This window comes from Diceros bicornis, chromosome 33 (genome assembly GCF_020826845.1).
Source record: "Diceros bicornis minor isolate mBicDic1 chromosome 33, mDicBic1.mat.cur, whole genome shotgun sequence".
Taxonomy (NCBI): Eukaryota; Metazoa; Chordata; class Mammalia; order Perissodactyla; family Rhinocerotidae; genus Diceros; species Diceros bicornis.
This window is the reverse complement of record NC_080772.1, coordinates 20,598,840-20,618,701: the sequence shown is the minus strand read 5'-3', so window position 1 is coordinate 20,618,701 and position 19,862 is coordinate 20,598,840. Positions and strand designations below refer to the sequence as shown.

The 19,862-nt window shown below is 39.8% G+C and overlaps 1 protein-coding gene across 1 annotated transcript in view; it reads right to left on the bottom strand.

Annotated features, from left to right (window-relative positions):
- C33H8orf34 (chromosome 33 C8orf34 homolog) overlaps positions 1-10,441 on the bottom strand; it is a 396,656-nt gene extending 386,215 nt beyond the window's left edge. Inside the window, exon 1 of the mRNA XM_058528830.1 lies at positions 10,127-10,441. Coding sequence (XP_058384813.1) covers positions 10,127-10,195 — 69 coding nt within the window. The 5' untranslated portion in view covers positions 10,196-10,441. The remainder of the gene's footprint in view (positions 1-10,126) is intronic.
- Positions 10,442-19,862: the final 9,421 nt, after the last annotated feature.

The following is a 19,862-nucleotide window of genomic DNA, read 5'->3' as shown; positions in this document are numbered from 1 at the left end:
AGTAGCACACATCATCCACAATTCTTAGTGTTTTCCCAGCTCTTTAAAGAGAGTTTAAAAAAGAGAAAGGGGGGTGGGTACAGCATAATAGTTGAGCTGTATTTGAAAATTTTGGCTCATTCCTTCCACCTCCCCACCTGGCACCCTTCCTACTCACCCGATGTTCATTTCCACTCTATCTCATCCCGTCCTCTCATCATCATCACTTCTGATCTGGTCTACTCAGTTGGGGGTTTTCCTCTTAGCCTCTGCCAAAAATCTCCATCAGGGTTTTAACTGACAAGAAATTCAGTATTGATATGCAAATTGTTTAGTACTCACATGGGAGTCACTAGGAGCCTCAAGAAGATGAAATCATCTAAAACAAATGACTTAACAATACTAAAAGCATTAGTGCAGTAACAGAAAGAGCTTGGAAAATTGGATGGTTTGTGGGACAAACTAAAATCAAAGAAATAGATCCAATGAAGTAATATTAAATGGCAATAAAGGATATAAAGAAAATCAGGCTACAGACAGTGACGGGGGGTTGGGATTGTGCGTGCTATTTTAGTTAAGGGTGATCCAGGTTGCCTCTCTGAGACAATAAGAGATATTCTGGATTGTTTTCTAATTATATATAATGTTTCCAAATTTAGCCAAAGTATATTGTCACTTTTGTGACACAGCAACAAGCAGGGCCTCCTCTGCCCCGACTGATGAACAAACACCAACACATGCACACACACACACACACACACACCACATACATACTTTGCTTGGCCGAATGCTACTCTCCTTTCCACCTGTGCCATAACGCTTTTTCAGAGATACCAGAGCTACAACCTGAAAGAGCAAACGGCCACTCTGAGTTAGTTCTAATCTCAGCATACTAGACGGCCAACCTTCAAAAGCATCTCTGCACATGGTCTGTCACTGGGTTATTAATATTAACAGAAAAGAGAAGCAGTAGCATCTAATGTGATGGCAGCCAAAATTTATTGGGTGTCCACCAAGTGCTAGGCACTGGACTGGGTTCTTTAGACTTTGTTTCATCTCATGTATTCCTCATAAAATCCCCCTTAAGCATTATTCTGCAGATGAGGATACTGATGTCCACAGAGATCAGGTAACTTGCTCAGGGTCAAGCAGACAGTAAATGATTGCAAAGCCTGAGTTATCTGGAAAGATCAACTGCCTCATCCCATATAACTGCGTCATGCAATTCTCTCCCTATTAAAAGCAAATTCATAGGGGGAGTTATGCATTAAGCCTTGTGTAGTGGTGTGAATTAATTTATCAGACCCTCTCTTGAAAGCAGATATTAAAAAGGGAAAAATATGGCTGAAAGTAAATTAGGTAGTTAAGTACACAATTAAAAGTTATTCACTGTACATAAAGGCTAATTAATGGGATGGGGGATATTTTGCTCTAGGTCTTAAAGGAATAGCTATTCACTAGCTGGTTCTACCTTCAATGTTTTTTTTTCATAGAAGGAAAAAAATACACAAGTCAATGTTTTGTTTAACTCAACAGATATCTACTGAGCCCCTACTTTATAGTCTGTGTTCCACTAGACCCTACAGTAGGTGCACAATAAAGGATGAGGCAAGACACTTGTTTCCCACATTCAAGAACTGAAGATCTATATAATATATGAACAAATACCTATTGTCAGCAGATTACTGACATTCACACATCCTTCACTGTAGAAGAGCCCTCTCTCTAGCTGGATAGACTGTCCTCTACTACTGGGAGGGCACAGAGGAACGGCATAAAAAGCAGGAGTCCTATTGGAACCAGTCACATCAGTCCACTTTTTTAATGTATGCATTTTAGCGCTATAAAATTCCCTCTCAGCACTGCTTGAGCTGTGTCTGACTAATTTTGATATGTTATATCTTCCTTTTCATCGTTGGATGGTTTTTTATTTCCTTGAGATTTCTTCTTTGACTAGTAGATTATTTAGAAGTGTGTTTTATATTTTCCCAGGGTTTTGGAAAATTCCTATTTTCTTTCCGTTATCTATTTGTAGTTTTATTCCATTGTGATGGAGAAAACACCTTGTTTGACTTCACTTGAGGTTTATGCTGTGGTTTAAGGAATGGTCTGTCTTTGAATACATTTCATGCCATTTGAAAAGATGTGTATTCTGCTATAGCTGCATGGAGCAGCCTACAAATGTCAACTAGATCCTGTTGGTTGATATGTTGTTGAGTTCCTCCATAGCATTTCCACTTTGTTATATGATTGTTCTTTCGATTGTCAAGAGAAGGGTTTTGAAGTCTCTAACCATAGTTGTGGATTTGTCTATTTCTCCTTTTAGTTCTATCAGTTTCTGCTTCACACGTTTTGCAGCTGCAGCTCTGGTGTTGGGTGCACACACACTTGGGACTGCTATTTTTCTCGGTGGGTTGACCCTTCTATTATTATATGACAGTTCCTATCTCTGGTAATTTTCTATCCTCTGAAGTGTACTCTATCTGACATTAACATAGCCACTCCTGCTTTCTTTCGATGTTTGCATAATATATTTTTTCCATTCTTTTACTTTTAGCTTGCTTATATCTTTGTATTTAAAGTGAGTTTCTTAGAGATAGTATATAGTTGGGTCATGTTTTTTAATCCACTCTGACAACCTCTGTCTTTTAACTGGTATATTTAGACCATTCGCATTTAATTTAATTACTGACATATTAGGGGCTAAAGTCTGCCATGTTAGCTTTTGTTTTCTGTTTGTTGTTTTTTGTTTTGTTTCGTTTTTTCTTTTTCTTGTTCCTGCAGGTTACTTGAACATTTTTTAGAATTTCATTTTTATTTATCTATAGTTCTTGAGGACATCTTTTTGTATAGCATTTTCAGTGTTTGCTCTAGTTATTACATTATACATACACGATTTATCAATAGGTGTTGTCGTTTTATCAGTTTAAGTGAAGTATGGAAACCTTACCTCCTTTGTGTCCCTTTACTCTTCCCTGCTTATAATATAATTGTCTTAAATACTTCCTTTATAGACCTTATACCTTACAATCACTCCTGACACTGTCATAATTTTTGCTTCAACCATCGAACATAATTTATAAAACTCAAGAGGGAAAGGAAAATGTATTATATTTACTCATATTTTTGCTCTTCTCATGTTCTTTCTTCCTTCCTGATGTTCTAAAGTTCCTTCTGTTATCATTTCCTTTCTGTTTAGAGAACTTCCTTGAGTCATACTTTTAGGGTAGTCCAGCTGGTGACAAATTCTCTTGATTTCCGCTTCAGTTCTGAAGGATATTTTCTCTGAGCATAGAATTCTAGGTTCTTTCTCTCAGCGCTTGAAAAACACTGTGGCACTCCCCTCTTGCCTCCACGGGTTTGATGAGAGTCTGCTGTCATTCAGATGGGTACGGCGTTGCGTCTCTTCTCCGGCTGCTTTCAAGATTTTCCTTGTCTTTTTTTCCCCAGAAGTTTAATTATGATGCATCTTGGCATGGACTTCACGGCAGGGGAAGCCTCGTCACCACTGGGTGATGGCGAAGCTGCTGGCTCTTCTCTAGGTCTCCTCTGACACACCCCGGTGGGGAGGGAGAGGACGGCCTTCTTATTGCCAGAGATGAGAGAAGTCCAGGCTTCTCGCATGGTCTCTACTAACACCGGCCTCAGATGGGAGGGGTAAGCATGGAGGCACAATATAAATGTAAATTAAAACCACGATGAGATAGCACACAAACCTATTAGAATGGCTATGATAAAGACAGAAAAAACCAAGTTTTGGTAAGAATGTGGCACAACTGGAACTCTCATACACTGATGGCAGGTACGTAAAATTGTATGTATACATACAATTTGAACATAAAATAGTGTGTTCAAAACAAGTCACTAATGTCTTAAAAAGTTAAACATACACCTACCATATGATCCAGCCAATCCACTCCAGATATTTACCCAAGACAAATGAAAGCATAAATCCATACATAATACTCAGCAATAGAAAGAAATAAACTACCGATACATGATGAAACATGGATGAATTTCAAAATAATTATGTTGAGTGAAAGAAACTATACCAGAATAAAAAGTGCTTAGTCTATAATTCCTTTATACAAAACTCTAGAAAAGGAAAACTATTCCATAGTGACAAAAAGGAGATCAGTGGTTGCCTGGGGATGTGGAGGGAGTAAGGAAGGAGGGGTGGGGAATTAAAAAGGGGATTCTAGACAGCAGAAAGGAGAGAAGGCATATGAGGAACACATCCCAATTGACTCTATGTATTTTAAGGCACCTTCCAGGAAATTCCAAACAATATTTCCACCTCATATCTTTGACTTTATGTCACTTGACCATATATAGGTGCAAAGGAGATGACACCACTCATAATAAAAAAGTTCTGTTCATAAAGAGGGAGAAATAGTCTCTCTGCCTCAGCACTCTTTCTTGTGTTTCAGAACTCATGCGTTTACTCTTTAATATTTTTGCTGATATTTCAATAAAATTATGAGAGAGAGAAGAGGAAAATGCATATGCCTAGTTAACCAGAATTGTAAATTTTCTCTACTCAGAATTTTAGCTTATTTATTGGTTTCCATATATAAACCACTGATTCAATTCTTAACTACATTCACATAATTTAATGCTCAAAGAAAGCCAATGGGTGAACTATTTTGTAAATACTCATTTCCTAAATGCTCTTTTTTATTTTTAATATTTTTTATTTTGAAATAATTTTAAACTTAGAGAAAAAGTATATGAACAGCACAAAGAACTCCATACATCCTTCACCTAGAGACTCCATTCAAATTTCACCAACTTTCTCAATAATGTCCTTCAGAGCAAAAGTATCAATTCTAGGACCATATTTTGCACTTAAATGTTATGCCCCTTCAATCTGAGACCTCACTTGACCCTCACAACTTTAACATTTTTTAGACTCCAGGAAAGTAGAATTTCCCTATCAGGTTTATCAAATATTTTCTCATTATTCGATTCAGGTCATGTATGATTGGCAGGAATATTACAGAAGTGATGCCATCTTGTTTTAATTGCATCTTATTAGGGGGCACAATACTGATTTGTCCCATCACTCATGTAAAGTAGTGACTGCCAGGTTTCTTCACTATAAAGTTACTTTTTCCCTCTGTAATTAACAACCATTTGTGCAAAGATACTAGAGATTATGTAACATCTCATTCCTCATCCAACTTTCACACATTAATTTTGGCATCAGTTAATGTTTCTTGCCTGAATTATTACTAAGATGGTTGCCAAGTAGTGATTCACTAATTCCGTTAGCCCTTCTACTTTTTTTTTTTTTTGATGAGGAAGATTAGCCCTGAGCTAACATCTGTTACCAACCCTCCTCTTTTTGCTGAGGAAGACTGGCCCTGGGCTAATATCCGTGCCCATCCTCCTCTACTTTATATGTGGGATGCCTGCCACAGCATGGCTTGATAAGCGGTGCATAGGTCCATGGCCGAGATCTGAACCCGCGAACCCAGGCTGCCAAAGCAGAGCGCTGGAACTTAACCACTACTCCACCAGGCTGGCCCCTCCCTTATACTTTTATTAATTGGCATTCTATCATAAGATAAAGCTTTCTCATCTTTTCATAAGTTGAATACACTCATGTATCCCATTATATCCCAATTGAAGAAAATATTCCTATTTTATACAGTAAGATAATCTGTTACTATCATTCTTTATTTTGATTCTCAAATTGCACAGATTTACTTAATAGGAGTCTCTTCAAGCTGGTGTCTATGTTTTCACATGTTCCTATCATTCTCTGACCACTTCCTTACTTTCTGGCATAATAAGATATTCCAGATTCATCTTGTACTTTCCCAGCCCCAAGCCCGGAGTCAACCATTTCTCCAAGGATACCTGGTTCTACTTAATGGAGAATGGTATTCAGAACCCAAAATCTGGTCACTGGGTGTGCTCATTGCTACTGGGGTGTTGCTATTCCCAGGCACAGCAGACAAAGTAAGGAAATAAATGTAGGCATATAGTTTTACGTATATGTTAACATACACAAATCTCTATACTTATTTCTATTACATCTATTTCTATTCTTGAAAGTCATGAGATCACACCAATACTTCCAATTTTAATCCAACACCCCAAGACTCATTCTACATTTTTTCCTTTTTATATTTGTGACTCCCATCTCCATCAACAAGAGAGCTGGCTTGCAATATTTTCAATATATTTACTTATTTTCTCAACACCCCCAACCTCATATGTAACAAATCTACTGATCTTGCCAGGCCACTGCCTGATAATCTCCAAGCCAACTGGAGTTTAGGGTTGCAGATGTGGCAGAAAATTGTGGGGCAGGGTACCGGAGAAAAAGGAGTTGTACAGTAGTAAGTGTATAAACAAAGCAGGTTTATTGTTGACCACGCGTTTGATACGAATCCACCTCATAACATATATGCCAAATCAGTCAACACAGATGTAGACCATGTGAGTAGAGGTACTTTGAACTAAACAAAGAAGGTGATAAAGTGGTTCCATTCTACTTGGAGTGGGTAAGACCACATTTGGAGAAATGTAGTGAATTTGGTTGGCCATATCATCAGTACACAGAGATTTAAAATTTCTGTGGAGATTTTATGAAGACCCCATCATTCTGCTTTTTAATAGTTTAGGATTTCACTCTCTTATGAGTGTGATCAGGCCTGAACCAAGATATAGGACTGCCCTGAGCACACTTCTAACCAATAATTTTCAAATAATTATTCTATTTATTTAATGGGACTAAGAGAAACTGACAATTGTATACTCCTCTATGTTGAAAATAAGGAATTTATTGTGATGTTCCACATCATATAACCTCTTGGAAACTAAGTTAAACTGCTTACAATATAGACAAAAGAGATCACTTGATCCTAATAAGCAGTTATAGTCAGTTAATTACTCAGTTTCAGAATTTCTGACGGCCAAGTTCTTTGACTGTTACGTGGTTGGCCTTAGGGTTTGAGATGTTTTGTGTTTACACCATGCATCTTGCCTATACGTATTGCAAAAATACCCTACTTCGCTGGAGGCCGAACCATTTCACATCTTGCCAGTTACGTAAGGAGTTATGTTGGAAATCTATACTAAACAGGATCATAGCTCTGATTTACTGCAGTGATGTCAAGCATTCCTTACAGACTGATGCCCAGACTGTTCACTACTTGCCTGCCCTGCATAAGCCAATGAGAAGACTAAAAGTATTACATCTTGCAAAAATTTCAGGGAGTTTGTGGAATGTAAGTCATTATTACCATTTTCACCTGACATCTTCATATTCTTTAATTAAAATATTATTACCCAAGACTCTAATGCAATGATTTCTAGGCATGGTTTTGTAATGCCTCAAAACATCTTCAATCATATTTAAAGGTAGTATAAATTTATACTCCTAAATCACCTGGAAACGACATTAATTTCAATCTAAAGTAGTTTTTCAAACACTATATTGTGTGCAGCACTGTATAAGCTTCTCAAATGATAAATGTTAGAAATAAATAAAGTACGTAAGAAATAAACTAAGTAAACTAAGTAAGCTATACGGATTAAAAAAAACAAGATACAAGTATTCTTAATACCTGTATGTGTTAACTTTGCTATTGTTTTAAATAATATTCACGTGCTCTCTTTAAAGTGTATCACTCCAATAAATTTTCTTAAAACATTCCTAATTTACAAATCTGTAAAGGGGACGTATTCTTAGGTCTTGTATTTTCAAAACTAATGGAAGCCTTATGTCACCAACTCCAGCACCTCAGCACAAAAAAAAAAAAAAACACAACAAAGCACAATAAAACTCGGAGTCATATAACTATTTCAATTTGTGATTGGTAAGAGGAGATTTTAGCTTGAGTCACCATTTCTTACAATGTGCTCCAGGAATTAAATATGTAAAAATCATCTGTGCCACTTCTCACTAAGTTCAGATTCCTGGGCTCCCCCTCTGCTCTCCTGAAGCTGTTCTTATGAGAACTATTGACCAAAGTTCTGGGAGCTTCCAGGACAATGTTAGATCAACACTGTCCATTTTACACTAGTTTCACTGGTTTTCTAGCCTGAGGAGAGATAGGCTAAAAGCTAGTGAGGTTTTCCAATTTTATGAAGTATGTGTAATTCTACTCTCGAAACCAAGTTCTATCATGATCAAAATTGTTGCATAAGGACCTACCTGTAGTAGAAAAGAACTTATGCATTTTCTCCCTTCAGTTATTTAAAGTGCACATCAGCCCTTAAAATTAACTACATACTCATCACTGCAATCCCCGCTAATGGGGATGTATGTCATATGTCACCCGAAAAATCAATAAAATACAAAGCATATAATTTCGTCGTCGTTTGCTTTTTAGTGAGGAGGTCTTATGATTTTATGAGACAATTTTGCCATCACTTAAAATTCATCAGTGCAGAACTAGTTGGTGAGCATTTTAAAAAATGAGCACTTGATAAAATCAAGTCTGATTTCCTAATTATGTGGAAAGTTTACATATATTCCAAACTCTATTATTATCACTTGGAGAGAATCTTGGGAATGTTAAAATAAGTTAAATGAGAACAGCATCTGTTAAAAACAATTCCTTTATTCTCCCAGTAAATTGTACTTTATATTCTAGGACAGTAGAAACACTCTAAAAGTATTTTTTTATATTTCTTTTGATGCAATTAATACAGTGTCACAAAGCGTTATTATGCTTCTGTTTTTCTTTAAAAATATATATATATATATGATTATGCACCGTTTCTAATCATTAGCCTAAAGGCAAAAGAATTCTAGTAGGTCCAGCAATTCTGCTTTGCTTTTGTATATGGACTTCCCTTGCTAACACTTTTGACAGAAACAAGAATCAAGATACACATTGTAGGACTTTACAACTCTCTACAACAATGAGTTTCCGTTAAAACAATGGTCCTATCTTCCAAGACAGCACGTTAACTTCAAGTTGGCCAGAAAAACTTGAGATTTCGCAAATCTTGGTTATCTGAAACCCGTTCTCCCCAGAGAAAAGAACTATCTGATCACTCCCTTGTCCTCCTCTCCCTTTTTGGGCTGGGGCATTAATTCGCATCATTTTTGTTTCTCTGTAGTTATCCTTCTCTTCAGTCCCAGAGAAGCATCTCCATTCTCCGCTCTCTCTTCCTCCTGCCGCGTTTCAGCCTGACTCAGAAGCCGCCGCCAAGTAAATCGCGGAGAATGGCCACAATTGCTTTTTTAGCGGCCGAGGGAGCGGGGGGGCGCGTCTCGACCCTCCTCCGTCTTCTCGCCGCTGGTCCGTGCCAGCTGCACGGTCGGACCGCGAAGAGAAGGGACCCTGGGCGTCCCTGCCCGCGGGCCTCAGGCTCTGCCCAGCGCCCTGGCAACCGGTGGGACGCTTTGCCGCTGCCGGGTTTCAGTCTCCGGTTCTCATTTTCTCGTGTCCTCCCGCTCTTCCTTTCTCCTACTGTATTTTTGTCATCGATTCTTTGATGGCAAGAGAAAACAGCTCAGAGCTACACGTCTCCTTACCATAAATACGTGTGTGCTTTTCCCGAACCTTTCTCCGCCCCTTTCTCCCCGCTAACACATGTAGGGTCTGCAATGCAAACGACTCCCCTTTCATCCAGAAACCAATGTCAGCGTCTCGCTTTGACAATTTCATTCAACACGCCCGCACTTACTGAAGCCTGCTCCCCACCAGTTCAGTTTCCTCCCCAGTTAACCGTATTCCTTCCCATTGCTAAGCATCTCCCCCACCTTTTCCGGTTCTACTACTACCCACATTTAAAAAAAATTCAATATGCATGATAGCGCGAATTCCAGGAAGAAAGTGTGCATGTGTAAGATAGCCTAAGTGTGTGCATCCGTCCATCTCAGCCTGCCCGGGTCCTGTGCATGTGACTGCGAGGTGCAGGATGGTCAGACGGCTCAAAGTTCCCCTGCCAGGTTGAGGCTGGGCCCTCCCGAGCTCACCTGTCCGCGCCCAGGTAACCGGCGGAGTGCCCGCCCGGCCGCGCTCCAGGACATCTGGCCCGGACAGAGCGAATGCCAGTGAACTGGGGCCACAGGGGGACCCCTCCCGCGCTTTTGTTCTCCATCCCTCCTTCCTTCCAGGGTGTTCTGCGCCCCTTCCCCCAAAGACAAACGGGACCGCCCTCATCCACAGCGCCTTACCTCAAACAGGGGACCGATCTTGTTCTTCTCCAGGTAAGCCTGGATCCGGGATTGCTGATGAGACGCCATGGAGAAACAGACGGGGCCGCGGAGAGTGCGGGAAGACGCACGGCCGTGCGCCTCCGCTGGGAACAAGCCTCCTTTTCCCCGGACCGGGGCCGGGACAGGAGCTCCGGAGCCTCGGCTCCCCGGCGCGGCGCGCTCAGCCCCGGGCGCGGGCGTGGGCTGCAGCCCCGGGAGCCGCGAGTGCGTGGGGCGCCGAGAGCCGGAAGCCCGGGCGCGGCGCCGCCAACTCAGACAACTCCGAGGCGAGAGGAGAACTCATTCATCGCCTGCTCCTCCCGCGCCCACCCCCACAGGTCTCCGCAGCGCCCCGCGCCGGGGAAACCGGAGGCACAAGCGCCAGGCTTCTTCCCCTCTGGGCGGCAGCAGCGGGATCAGGGGCGGGATCAGGGGGCGGGTAGGCGAGCCGGGAAGGTGCTGCTCCACCTCGAGCGGCGCCGGGGGGGCGCTCTCGGGAGCACAGGGGCCGCGGGGCTCGAACTCCCGGCGATCGTGCGTGTGCGCGCGCGCGCGCGCGCCTGTGTATGTGTCCGCGCTCCCGACTGTGTGTGCCCCTCGCCCAGGTTACAGGAACAAACAGCCCGGGCTTCTCCCCGAGGCTGTGCTCGCCCTGCCCGCAGCTCCCTAGCGACAGCGCCGCTCAAAAAACCAATGGTGGAGGTGCTTCTTTCAAAGTGCACATAAATCTGGTGCTTGTTGGCTACTCCTTGGCAGCTACAAATGCAGTTCGAAAGGGGGTCGTCCCCACCGCCCTTTCTGAGCCTCTCCTCGCGCCTTCTGCTCTGCCTGCACTAGCTCAGGGTCCCAGAAGCGCAGAGGTGTGAGAAGGTGCGTGGGTCTGAGGATTTGCCGGGAAAATGAAGTTGCCTTGCTTTGGAAAATCTGGCTTGGCCTGGAGCAAGTCGAAGGGTGACTGTAGGCTGAGAACCCACCTGAAAACGCCCAAAGTGCTGACACCCGTGTGAACAACCTTCAGGCTTTTGACAGGAAGAAGAGAGAAAGGTCACCCAGCCCTCCCTTCCAAATTTGCCTTCCTAATCCACATGTATTTATGTCTGCAGATAACTACATCTCAGATGCCACACTATCCACTTAACAATATTCCTCTCGATGCTTCATGAGCTCCTCAAATTTAGGCAATACCTTTCTTATTATGCAGGGATTTCCCAATTGAAGATCTACAGACAGCAGAGGTTTCTTCTTTCTTGTGAAAAAAACATGGAGGCCTGCAAAGACGATTTCCCTGGCTCCTAACCATGCTGTGGTACCAGGATAGAAAGATTTATATTAGTAAATATGAAGGTTTAGAATGAAGGCCATAGTTGTCCTTAAAGCAGACTGCAACAGTATAGATTTATTTTTCTTTCTCCGTTGTGTTCTGGATTCCTGTAATTCATAATTTTTTTTATTGGTGTCAGTGTTTTTTCATCTATATGCCTACTTAAATGAACTACTTATGTGGGCACATGCAATAGTTAGGATAAGAATGGAATATCTCAGAAAGTATTGTTAATTCTATTTAATAATTTAGATGAGAAATCTGCCAGAATACCTAAGAGCTTAACCATCACTGATAACCTGAAATAGACATGATTTGGGGTGGAGAGATGCCCAAGTTGTTACTTTTACAATCAGACTTCGGTGATCTGCCCAGGGAGAGCTAAATTGAATAGCAGTGAGTTGCCCAGGGTCTGTGTTTTCCATTGTGGATAAAATTATATATTTTTAAATATGTTCAGCAGAAATTAAATATACGTAGTGAATATCAGCATTTTTATTTGCTATAAGGTACGGTGTAGAGCCATCTATGACACAGCTAAAAAGTCAAGTGTTTTTGATACCACATGGTACTGGAGAATCAGAGTAGTACCTTCCTCTAAGAGACATGAGGAAGATGCTTCTTTAAATCAGATAATTAACATACTTATTAAGTCTTCACCATGCTCAGAGCACTGCACCTAGGGCCTTGAATAGAAAATACAAAGCTTTGCCTGCAAAATACTTATGTATTAAAGGGAGAATCATGAAGATATATACATTTATGTATGTTAAAAAACTGAACATTGCAACATTATATTTTTAAAATTCAGAAAATATTTCAGAAGTTTTTTAAGGGCTGCCTCAAATACCACCTCCTCCACAAAGCATTTCTTAGTTCTTTTCACTGATCCCCAAACCTGACTTCATTACTACGATAAATATTTATTCCACAGCCTCTCTATGGCAGACATTACGTTAGGACTGAGGATTCAAAGGTGAAAAGCTTTGTCTTTGTTCTCAGGTGTTCAGTCTTGTTGAGGTAATTAGCATATACACAAATAATGACATTAAATGCACTGTGCTGATATAGGTATGTAAAACATGCCGTGTGTACACTGATGATGGAAATATTACCTGTGCTGGGCTCATCAAGGAATGCTCCATAAAGGAGATGGTGTTTGAGCAAAATGTTGAAGGAAGAGTAAAATTTTAAAGTTTCCAGATGGGATTGGTGGAGTGAGGATGGGGATAATGTTTCAGGCTTTAGCACTAAAAAATAGCATGTGGAAAGGTACAGAGGCACAAAACAGGCAGGTGGTTAGAGAAACAGAGAGTATATATGGAGGAAGATGGGCATGTGAGGTTACAAATGTAAGCACAGTTCAGCTTATTAAAGGTCTTAAATGCTGTCTTAAGAAGTATAGACTGGCATGTTCTGGGCAATGAGAAGTGAGCAGAGGAGTGTTAGTGAGGTAAAAGTTTTAGCAAGATTGCTCTGGTTACAACATGCATGAAAGATTGAAAAAGAATGATATGGGGATAGCAAAACCAATTTGGTTTATAGATACCATAAACAAATCAAGAGGGCCAGCATTAGGACTGGGGATGTGGGGATGGAGAGGATGGGATGTATTCAAGAAATATTTAAAGACTAATTTGTTGATGATGAACTATGTGTAGGATGAGGTTGGAAGAGAGAATCAAAGATGACCCTTTGATTTCTGCAATGAAGCTCAGAGATTATAAATTACTTGCCCAAGTCACCCGATGAATAACTGACAGAGCCAGGTTTTGATTCAGGTTTTTCTGACTCCAAAGCTGAAGCTATTTCCTTTCTCTATCCTGTATCCTAAAATTAGTCAAGAATTTAATTTGCAGATATTGGTGTCCTGTAGTGAGAACGGCTGTGTCTCATGACCTGGCACATAGTAGGTACTCAATGAATAGCAGTTGAATGAATGAATTTTAGTAGCACTATTCAATCCAGCTATGTTCTTTCAGGCTAAACTTTGCCTCTGACACATGGCATTTATGTTCTGTTTTGTTCCATTTTATTAATTGCATGCATATCTTGGTCCTTCTTTTAAATTGCAAACTCTCTAAAACCATGGACTGTATCTTAATAATTCCCTTGTATTATTATCATACAGTACGTTCTTCATAAACACTTCTTTAATTAATAGCCTATTGCTGTACATTTTAAGATTGGCTGAAAAGTAACCATTGTCTTGGATTGAATTTAACAACTTTCCTCTGCAAACATAACATGGTACCTTTATGATTTCCTTTTTTGGCTTGACTACAGCATGAAAGGCCATTTTCGGTGAACGTGTTTTGACCTCATTGTGTTATAGGAGTGCCTATCAGGATAATTTACAAATACATGGAAGCCAATTCATAGAATGTACTAAAGCCCTTGTCTAACTCCATTTGTAAGATAACTAGCACAGCTCCTTAAACAAAGGATTTGATAAGAGACAAGAGAACAATGGTGAAAGCCAGTTGACTTAATAAGGAAATGTTAGCAATGTAATCCCTTGAAATTAATTAAATATTGAAATCGCAGAGCAATCTGTACAGTTACCTTGAAATTAGGCTACTAGCCTGAAGCACCTTTGCCCCCTTCCTCTATCTCTTTCATCTTTCCACTTTATAACAAACAGGGACAAATATCTTCCCAAAGACCTCAGTGCATCATCCAGGATTTTGATTTTTGACCTATTAGGTAGAGAGGCTGCATTGGAGACCGAAATAAAGGGAGTTGTGGAAAAGATAAAGCAGAGAAGTGGGGACGTGAAATAGCCCTGAGTGAGGGACTTCCCAAATGTAATTTGTTTTTCAAAGTCTAAATTGTCAAAAAATGAATGATAATTATGGTTTAAACCACGTTCAACTATTTCATAGTGGGATAGTCTATATCTGGAAACTCAAAATACCTGTTTCAGGAAACAATTCAAAAGATGCCTGGGTATGTTTTAACGCTAATGCAAGAATGTTTATTTTCATTTTACATATTACAGTATACTTTCAGTTACAAAGATACTGATTTCAACATACTGTTAGATTTGTGGTTAGCGTAAGCCCTCCTATCTGTGCATGTGTGAAGGGTCATTTAGGTGTCCCCTGAATTCGTCTCTTCAGTAGCTCCTCAGGAAAATTTAGAGAGTGTTTTCTTGTTTACTCTTAGATGGTGGTCAAGTCCAGCTGAAAAGGAGGGACGTATTTGGGAGCCTGTCAAACATAACTATTGAGAACAGTGATCTTGGAGCTCTAGCCCAGGATAGAGTCTAGGCTTTGCCACTTAGAGCTGTGTGATCTTCATAAGCTACTTAACTTCTCTGTCCTTAGTATCATCATATGTAAACTGAAGATAAGATAAATAGTAGTTAGTTATCAGTTTATTATAGAGATTACAGGAAATAAAGCAGGAAGCACTCAGTACAGGGCCAGGCACACAGTAAAGATTCCATAAAGGGTCATGCTAATATCGTTGTTATCGTCATCAGATCATCATCATTATCATCATGATCATATCAATTCCCTGAGACTTAGACTTGCAAAATTCACATAAACTATATGAAACCAATTACCTGAAGATGTCCTAGGTAGAACTGTCTCATTAATCAAAGCAGTAAGACAGGTATTATAGTCCCCTAATTAAAGGAAGGTATTTCTGGATGCAAAAAGAGAGCTGTAAGAGAAGTATAGATTATAATATAAAATAATCTACTCAATTATATTACTCTACATAGAGAAATTATGTATAAGGGAAGAAAGTTTTCTACATGAAGCTTGGAAAATGGAAAGGCAATAGAAACTTTTGGGTGATCATCCACGCCTGTCTACCAGGACAGAAAGCTACAGGACCCAGCACATGTGAGTAATCTGATCATTAAGGGCAATGGCCACAAAGAGTTAGTTTTCTTCATTTCTGCCTGAAATGCCTCTCACAATAATGCAAATGATGCACACATAAACAGCATTTACTGTGTACCAGGTACTGTTACAAGCATATTATCCACTGCCCTAACTCGTTTAATCCTCAAAACAGTGTCATGAAGTAGGAACTACTATTACCTCCTTTTTTTCAGGTGAGGAAACTGAGGCACACAGAGGTTAAGTAACTTGCGCGTGGTCACAGCTAGTAAGTAGCAGAGTCCGTATTTGAACCAGGGTAGTATCTTATAAACACCACTATTCTACCTCCCAAAGCCTTGACTGCCAGCGTCCCAGGAGTACCACTTCCCTTTGCTTTGAATTCCTTTCAACCAAGAGGTATTTTGATAACTAATTTAACTTCCCTATTTTGTTTATATGGGAAAGGAGGTAGGCTGGGTAGCAGATAGCAGGGTAATTTTCTGGCCCCATACTAAATGAATACCTTGGCAAACTGGCTTATATGTGTCTCTTGTGCGTTTGAATAATGATAATCAATTACACAGGGACTGATTCTAACAGCACTGATAACATCGATTTACTGGCCCTACTGAATTGCGAACTCAAATGATGCTGCCAGCTTGTGAAATCCTGCCTCCCGGCTCTCTCAAGTGGCATTTCTATCTCTTTAATTTCCACATTTAAATATTAGGTTTTAATATTTAATTTTTAATATGTGGCATGTTTATAAGCAATCATCATCTAAAATACTTTATGTCAATAACTTTTTATAACCTGTTTATTTGTATTACATCAAGAATCATTTAGAGGAAATCTACAGATATCAAACTGTGGAGATAACTTTGATATTAATTATCAGTAAACTTAACTCTGACGTGCTTTTTATTTATAATTTCCAAAACGATACCACCTTGATTTTTTTATCCCAATAAGTGAGTCTTTGTTAGGAAGAAAAAACAAACTTAAACAATGAAAAGTGTTACAGAATACTGTAACATGATACTGAATTATTGAAAGGAAGGAGAAAATAAGAGCGACTAAGCAAACAAATGACTTGCTAAGGAAAAACGATTCTACTTGCCGTGTACCCTGGGGAACCAGGCACTCTGCCTAGGACAGGATGTGCTACTGGTCCGGTCTAGCTATCAAGGAGCAAGTAACATGGGACCTATTTCTCAAACATGCATTTCTGTAAATGCCAGTTGATGATGCTCAGTCATAATGCAGCACATCTCAACAACCCCAGCACTAAAGGTTAAAGGTACATTTAGCAGAATTAGTGGTACCATCATTGTCTAGAGGGAATTTAAATTAAAAAAAAAAAGGATGACAGCTCTCTGCAAAACACTCAGCATACTATAGTACCCACAGTAGTCAGCAATTTCTCTTCTTCCAAAGCAAATGTTGGTCCATTGCCTGTGGATGATACTCACCTCCTCAACCCTCAGATGGTTTTGGTCCCGAGAGACAGAATTTTGTGACGTCTAAGGACATGCTAAAGCTTCCACAGATGTCAGAGAAGCACACTGATTTATTATATATCTACCACAAAAGATTTATGATGAGGTCATGAAGAACAGCAGCTAAACTTATTAACTTTTCCTGAGAGGATTAGGGAAACAAATCTTAAACGAATGAAGGAACGGGTAGGTGAACATATGGAAGAATAAATTAATTAAAAAAGAATGAATGAGTAAAGTGTTGCTAATTCATTAGGTAACCATAAGGCATATCCAATAACCAGATCCACAATCATTTATGTTTAAATCTCCTTTTTACAGACATAATCAAGTCTAATTGATTTTGTTCAAGAGAATATTCTAAGCGTTTTTAAAGTATTTAAATATAGTGTTTCAATAAGATAACAGCATTGATTTGCCTTGATGTATTTCTTGAGCCTCTCTTCTTCAATTTGCCACTTTTCTTTCTCTCTTACTTTTTTCTTTCTTTTTTCTTTTTTTTTAAGAGTGTTGTTCATCTTGCAGCCTAGGCCTGAAACGTGAGTACACAATTGTCAGTGGTCAGTGAAAACCAGTCGACTAGAATTGATGACAAATGTTTTCTGCTACATCTGTTTTCTAAAATGTATTTTAAGATCACTCTATCTGTAAATGTTTGCCCTGGACAGTCATATCCTTGGCATATTTTAGTATCAAATCATTGCCTCTGAACCTAAGATTTTGCATATCTTAAGATGGGTATTCCTTATTCTTAGCATATACTGACTGCCAAAAATGTTGTCAAAAGAAAAACATGTTTTCTCCTTTTCATTTCATTATCTTTAATAACATCGCATTATATCAAAAACTTGTCTTAATAAAGCAATGGCAGTAACATGTTCCATAATTTAATCAGGAAATATAGTCAACCTTCTGCATTTCACTTATATTTAATTTCAAAATAGTCTCCCTTCAATGAAAAAATTAGGCAGTAACAGACTGGCACCTTATGAAATGAAATATGCAAGACTGAATTTTTCTAACGTTATGTCCTATCTGTTGCCCAGAGTATATGGTCTCTCTTTGTATTTGTTCGGTTCTTGAGCTGCTTTCCGCATGTTTAAGTGTCCTTTGATATTTTTATCTCCCTTAGGTGTAGTATAATTTTCTTAAAGGTAGTTGAATTGATTTTGGTGTCAAACCTGAGACTGAATTATGGGTCAGCTACTAACAGACAACTGTGTGAGCACCATCCACATCACTATCACTCTGCATTTTACAGATAGGGAAACTGAGGCCCACAGATGTTCAATAACATACCATACTAGTTGGTGGAAAAGCCAAAATTCACGTCCAAGTCAGTCTTATTCCAAAGCATGTATTCTTTTATTTTGTGACAGAGGACCAATTTCAATTGTAGTTGTTTTGAATACCCCTTAACGCCTCAATTACTTCTATTATTCTTGTAATGTTTCTACTTTCAAAGCTATTTCTATCTGGAAGAATAATAAATAATGTCATTTAATGTACTTGTAATGCAACTCATGTTTCAACACTAGGAAGAGGTGTGTGATTGAACATTGTAATATAATTTTTTAGTAATTTCTCACTAACTATTTTTAGAATAAAAGAGGCGGGCTGGCCCCGTGGCTTAGCGGTTAAGCGTGTGCGCTCCGCTGCTGGCGGCCCGGGTTTGGGTCCCGGGCCCGCACCGACGCACCGCTTCTCCGGCCATGCTGAGGCCGCGTCCCACATACAGCAACTAGAAGGATGTGCAGCTATGACATACAACTATCTACTGGGGCTTTGGGGAAAAAAATAAATAAATAAATAATTTAAAAAATTAGAATAAAAGAGGCAATGTCGGAAAATGCTTAAAAGTATGGGCTCTGGAGTTAGACCTTGTTTTGTTTATATTTTTTTATTTTCTGTATATTATGATGTTTTGACATCTTAAGATGTCAAAGGTTTTTAAAAACCTTTCTGGCTGGTGAGAGACTGCCCCTTCCTGGGCTAGCCCATTCTTGGAGAGCAAAGAGCAGGAGCATGCCTTTGATATGCACACTGACAATCCAGAACCCACCTCCTCTAGCTGGCCCACACACCCCCACCCCGGGAGGCAACATCCCTTTGCCGTAATCATCCCAGGGCAACAAAGGACCACCCCTATGGCTAGGAGCCCGCTGAAGTTCTGTAAAGTAGCCAGTCCCAAACTGTTCATCCTGCCCTCCCTTGACTTTCCCAAGAAAACCCCAATAAAGGTCTAGCCTCAGCTTTCCCTTCTCTCCTGCTTTCTGCCTCCTCACCACCCTGAGGAGTCCCCATGTGCCCCTGTGTGGTGTGCTGTGCCTCCTGTCTCTAGGACCTGTGAGTGTAATAAACTTTGTTTTCCTGAGCCTTTTCTGGCTCAGGAAGTTATGCAACTGACCATCTCATAAAACAACACAGAACAGACTTCCATGGATTTGATCCCTGGTTGTACTACATACTAACTTTGCAAATTTTGCAAATTGCTCTCCAAGCGTCAGCTCCCTCAGATATACAATCAAACAGTACTAATAGATCTGTATTGTACGTTGTTGTGAGGTTAACTTGAGAATATGTCAAGTACTTAGCACAGTGTCTGCCAAGGAGTAAGTACTCAATGAATATTAACTGTATTATTGTTGTTGATTATGCTAGAAGATATCTCAGAGATAATCCATATTACCTCCTCTTCCTTTTCCTCATTTTAAAGGTAAGCAATCTCTGGCCAAAAAAAAAGCTAGATTGACTTTTTCATTTGTCTTACCTCGGTCTAAAATAGCTCCCATTTCCCCATTCTGCTACTTATGAAAAATTAGAGATTTAAATGATGTATTTTTATTGGTTAGTATTTAATATTTTAATGGACTTTAAATGCCAATATTAAAAACAAAAAGAGAAGGGGGCTGGCCCGGTGGCGTAATCCTTAAGTTCGGCGCTCTGCTTTGGCGGCCCAGGGTTCGCAGGTTCGGATCGTGGGAGTGGACATATGCAAGCCATGCTGTGGTGGTGTCCCACATATAAAGTAGAGGAATAGGGGCATGGATGTTAGC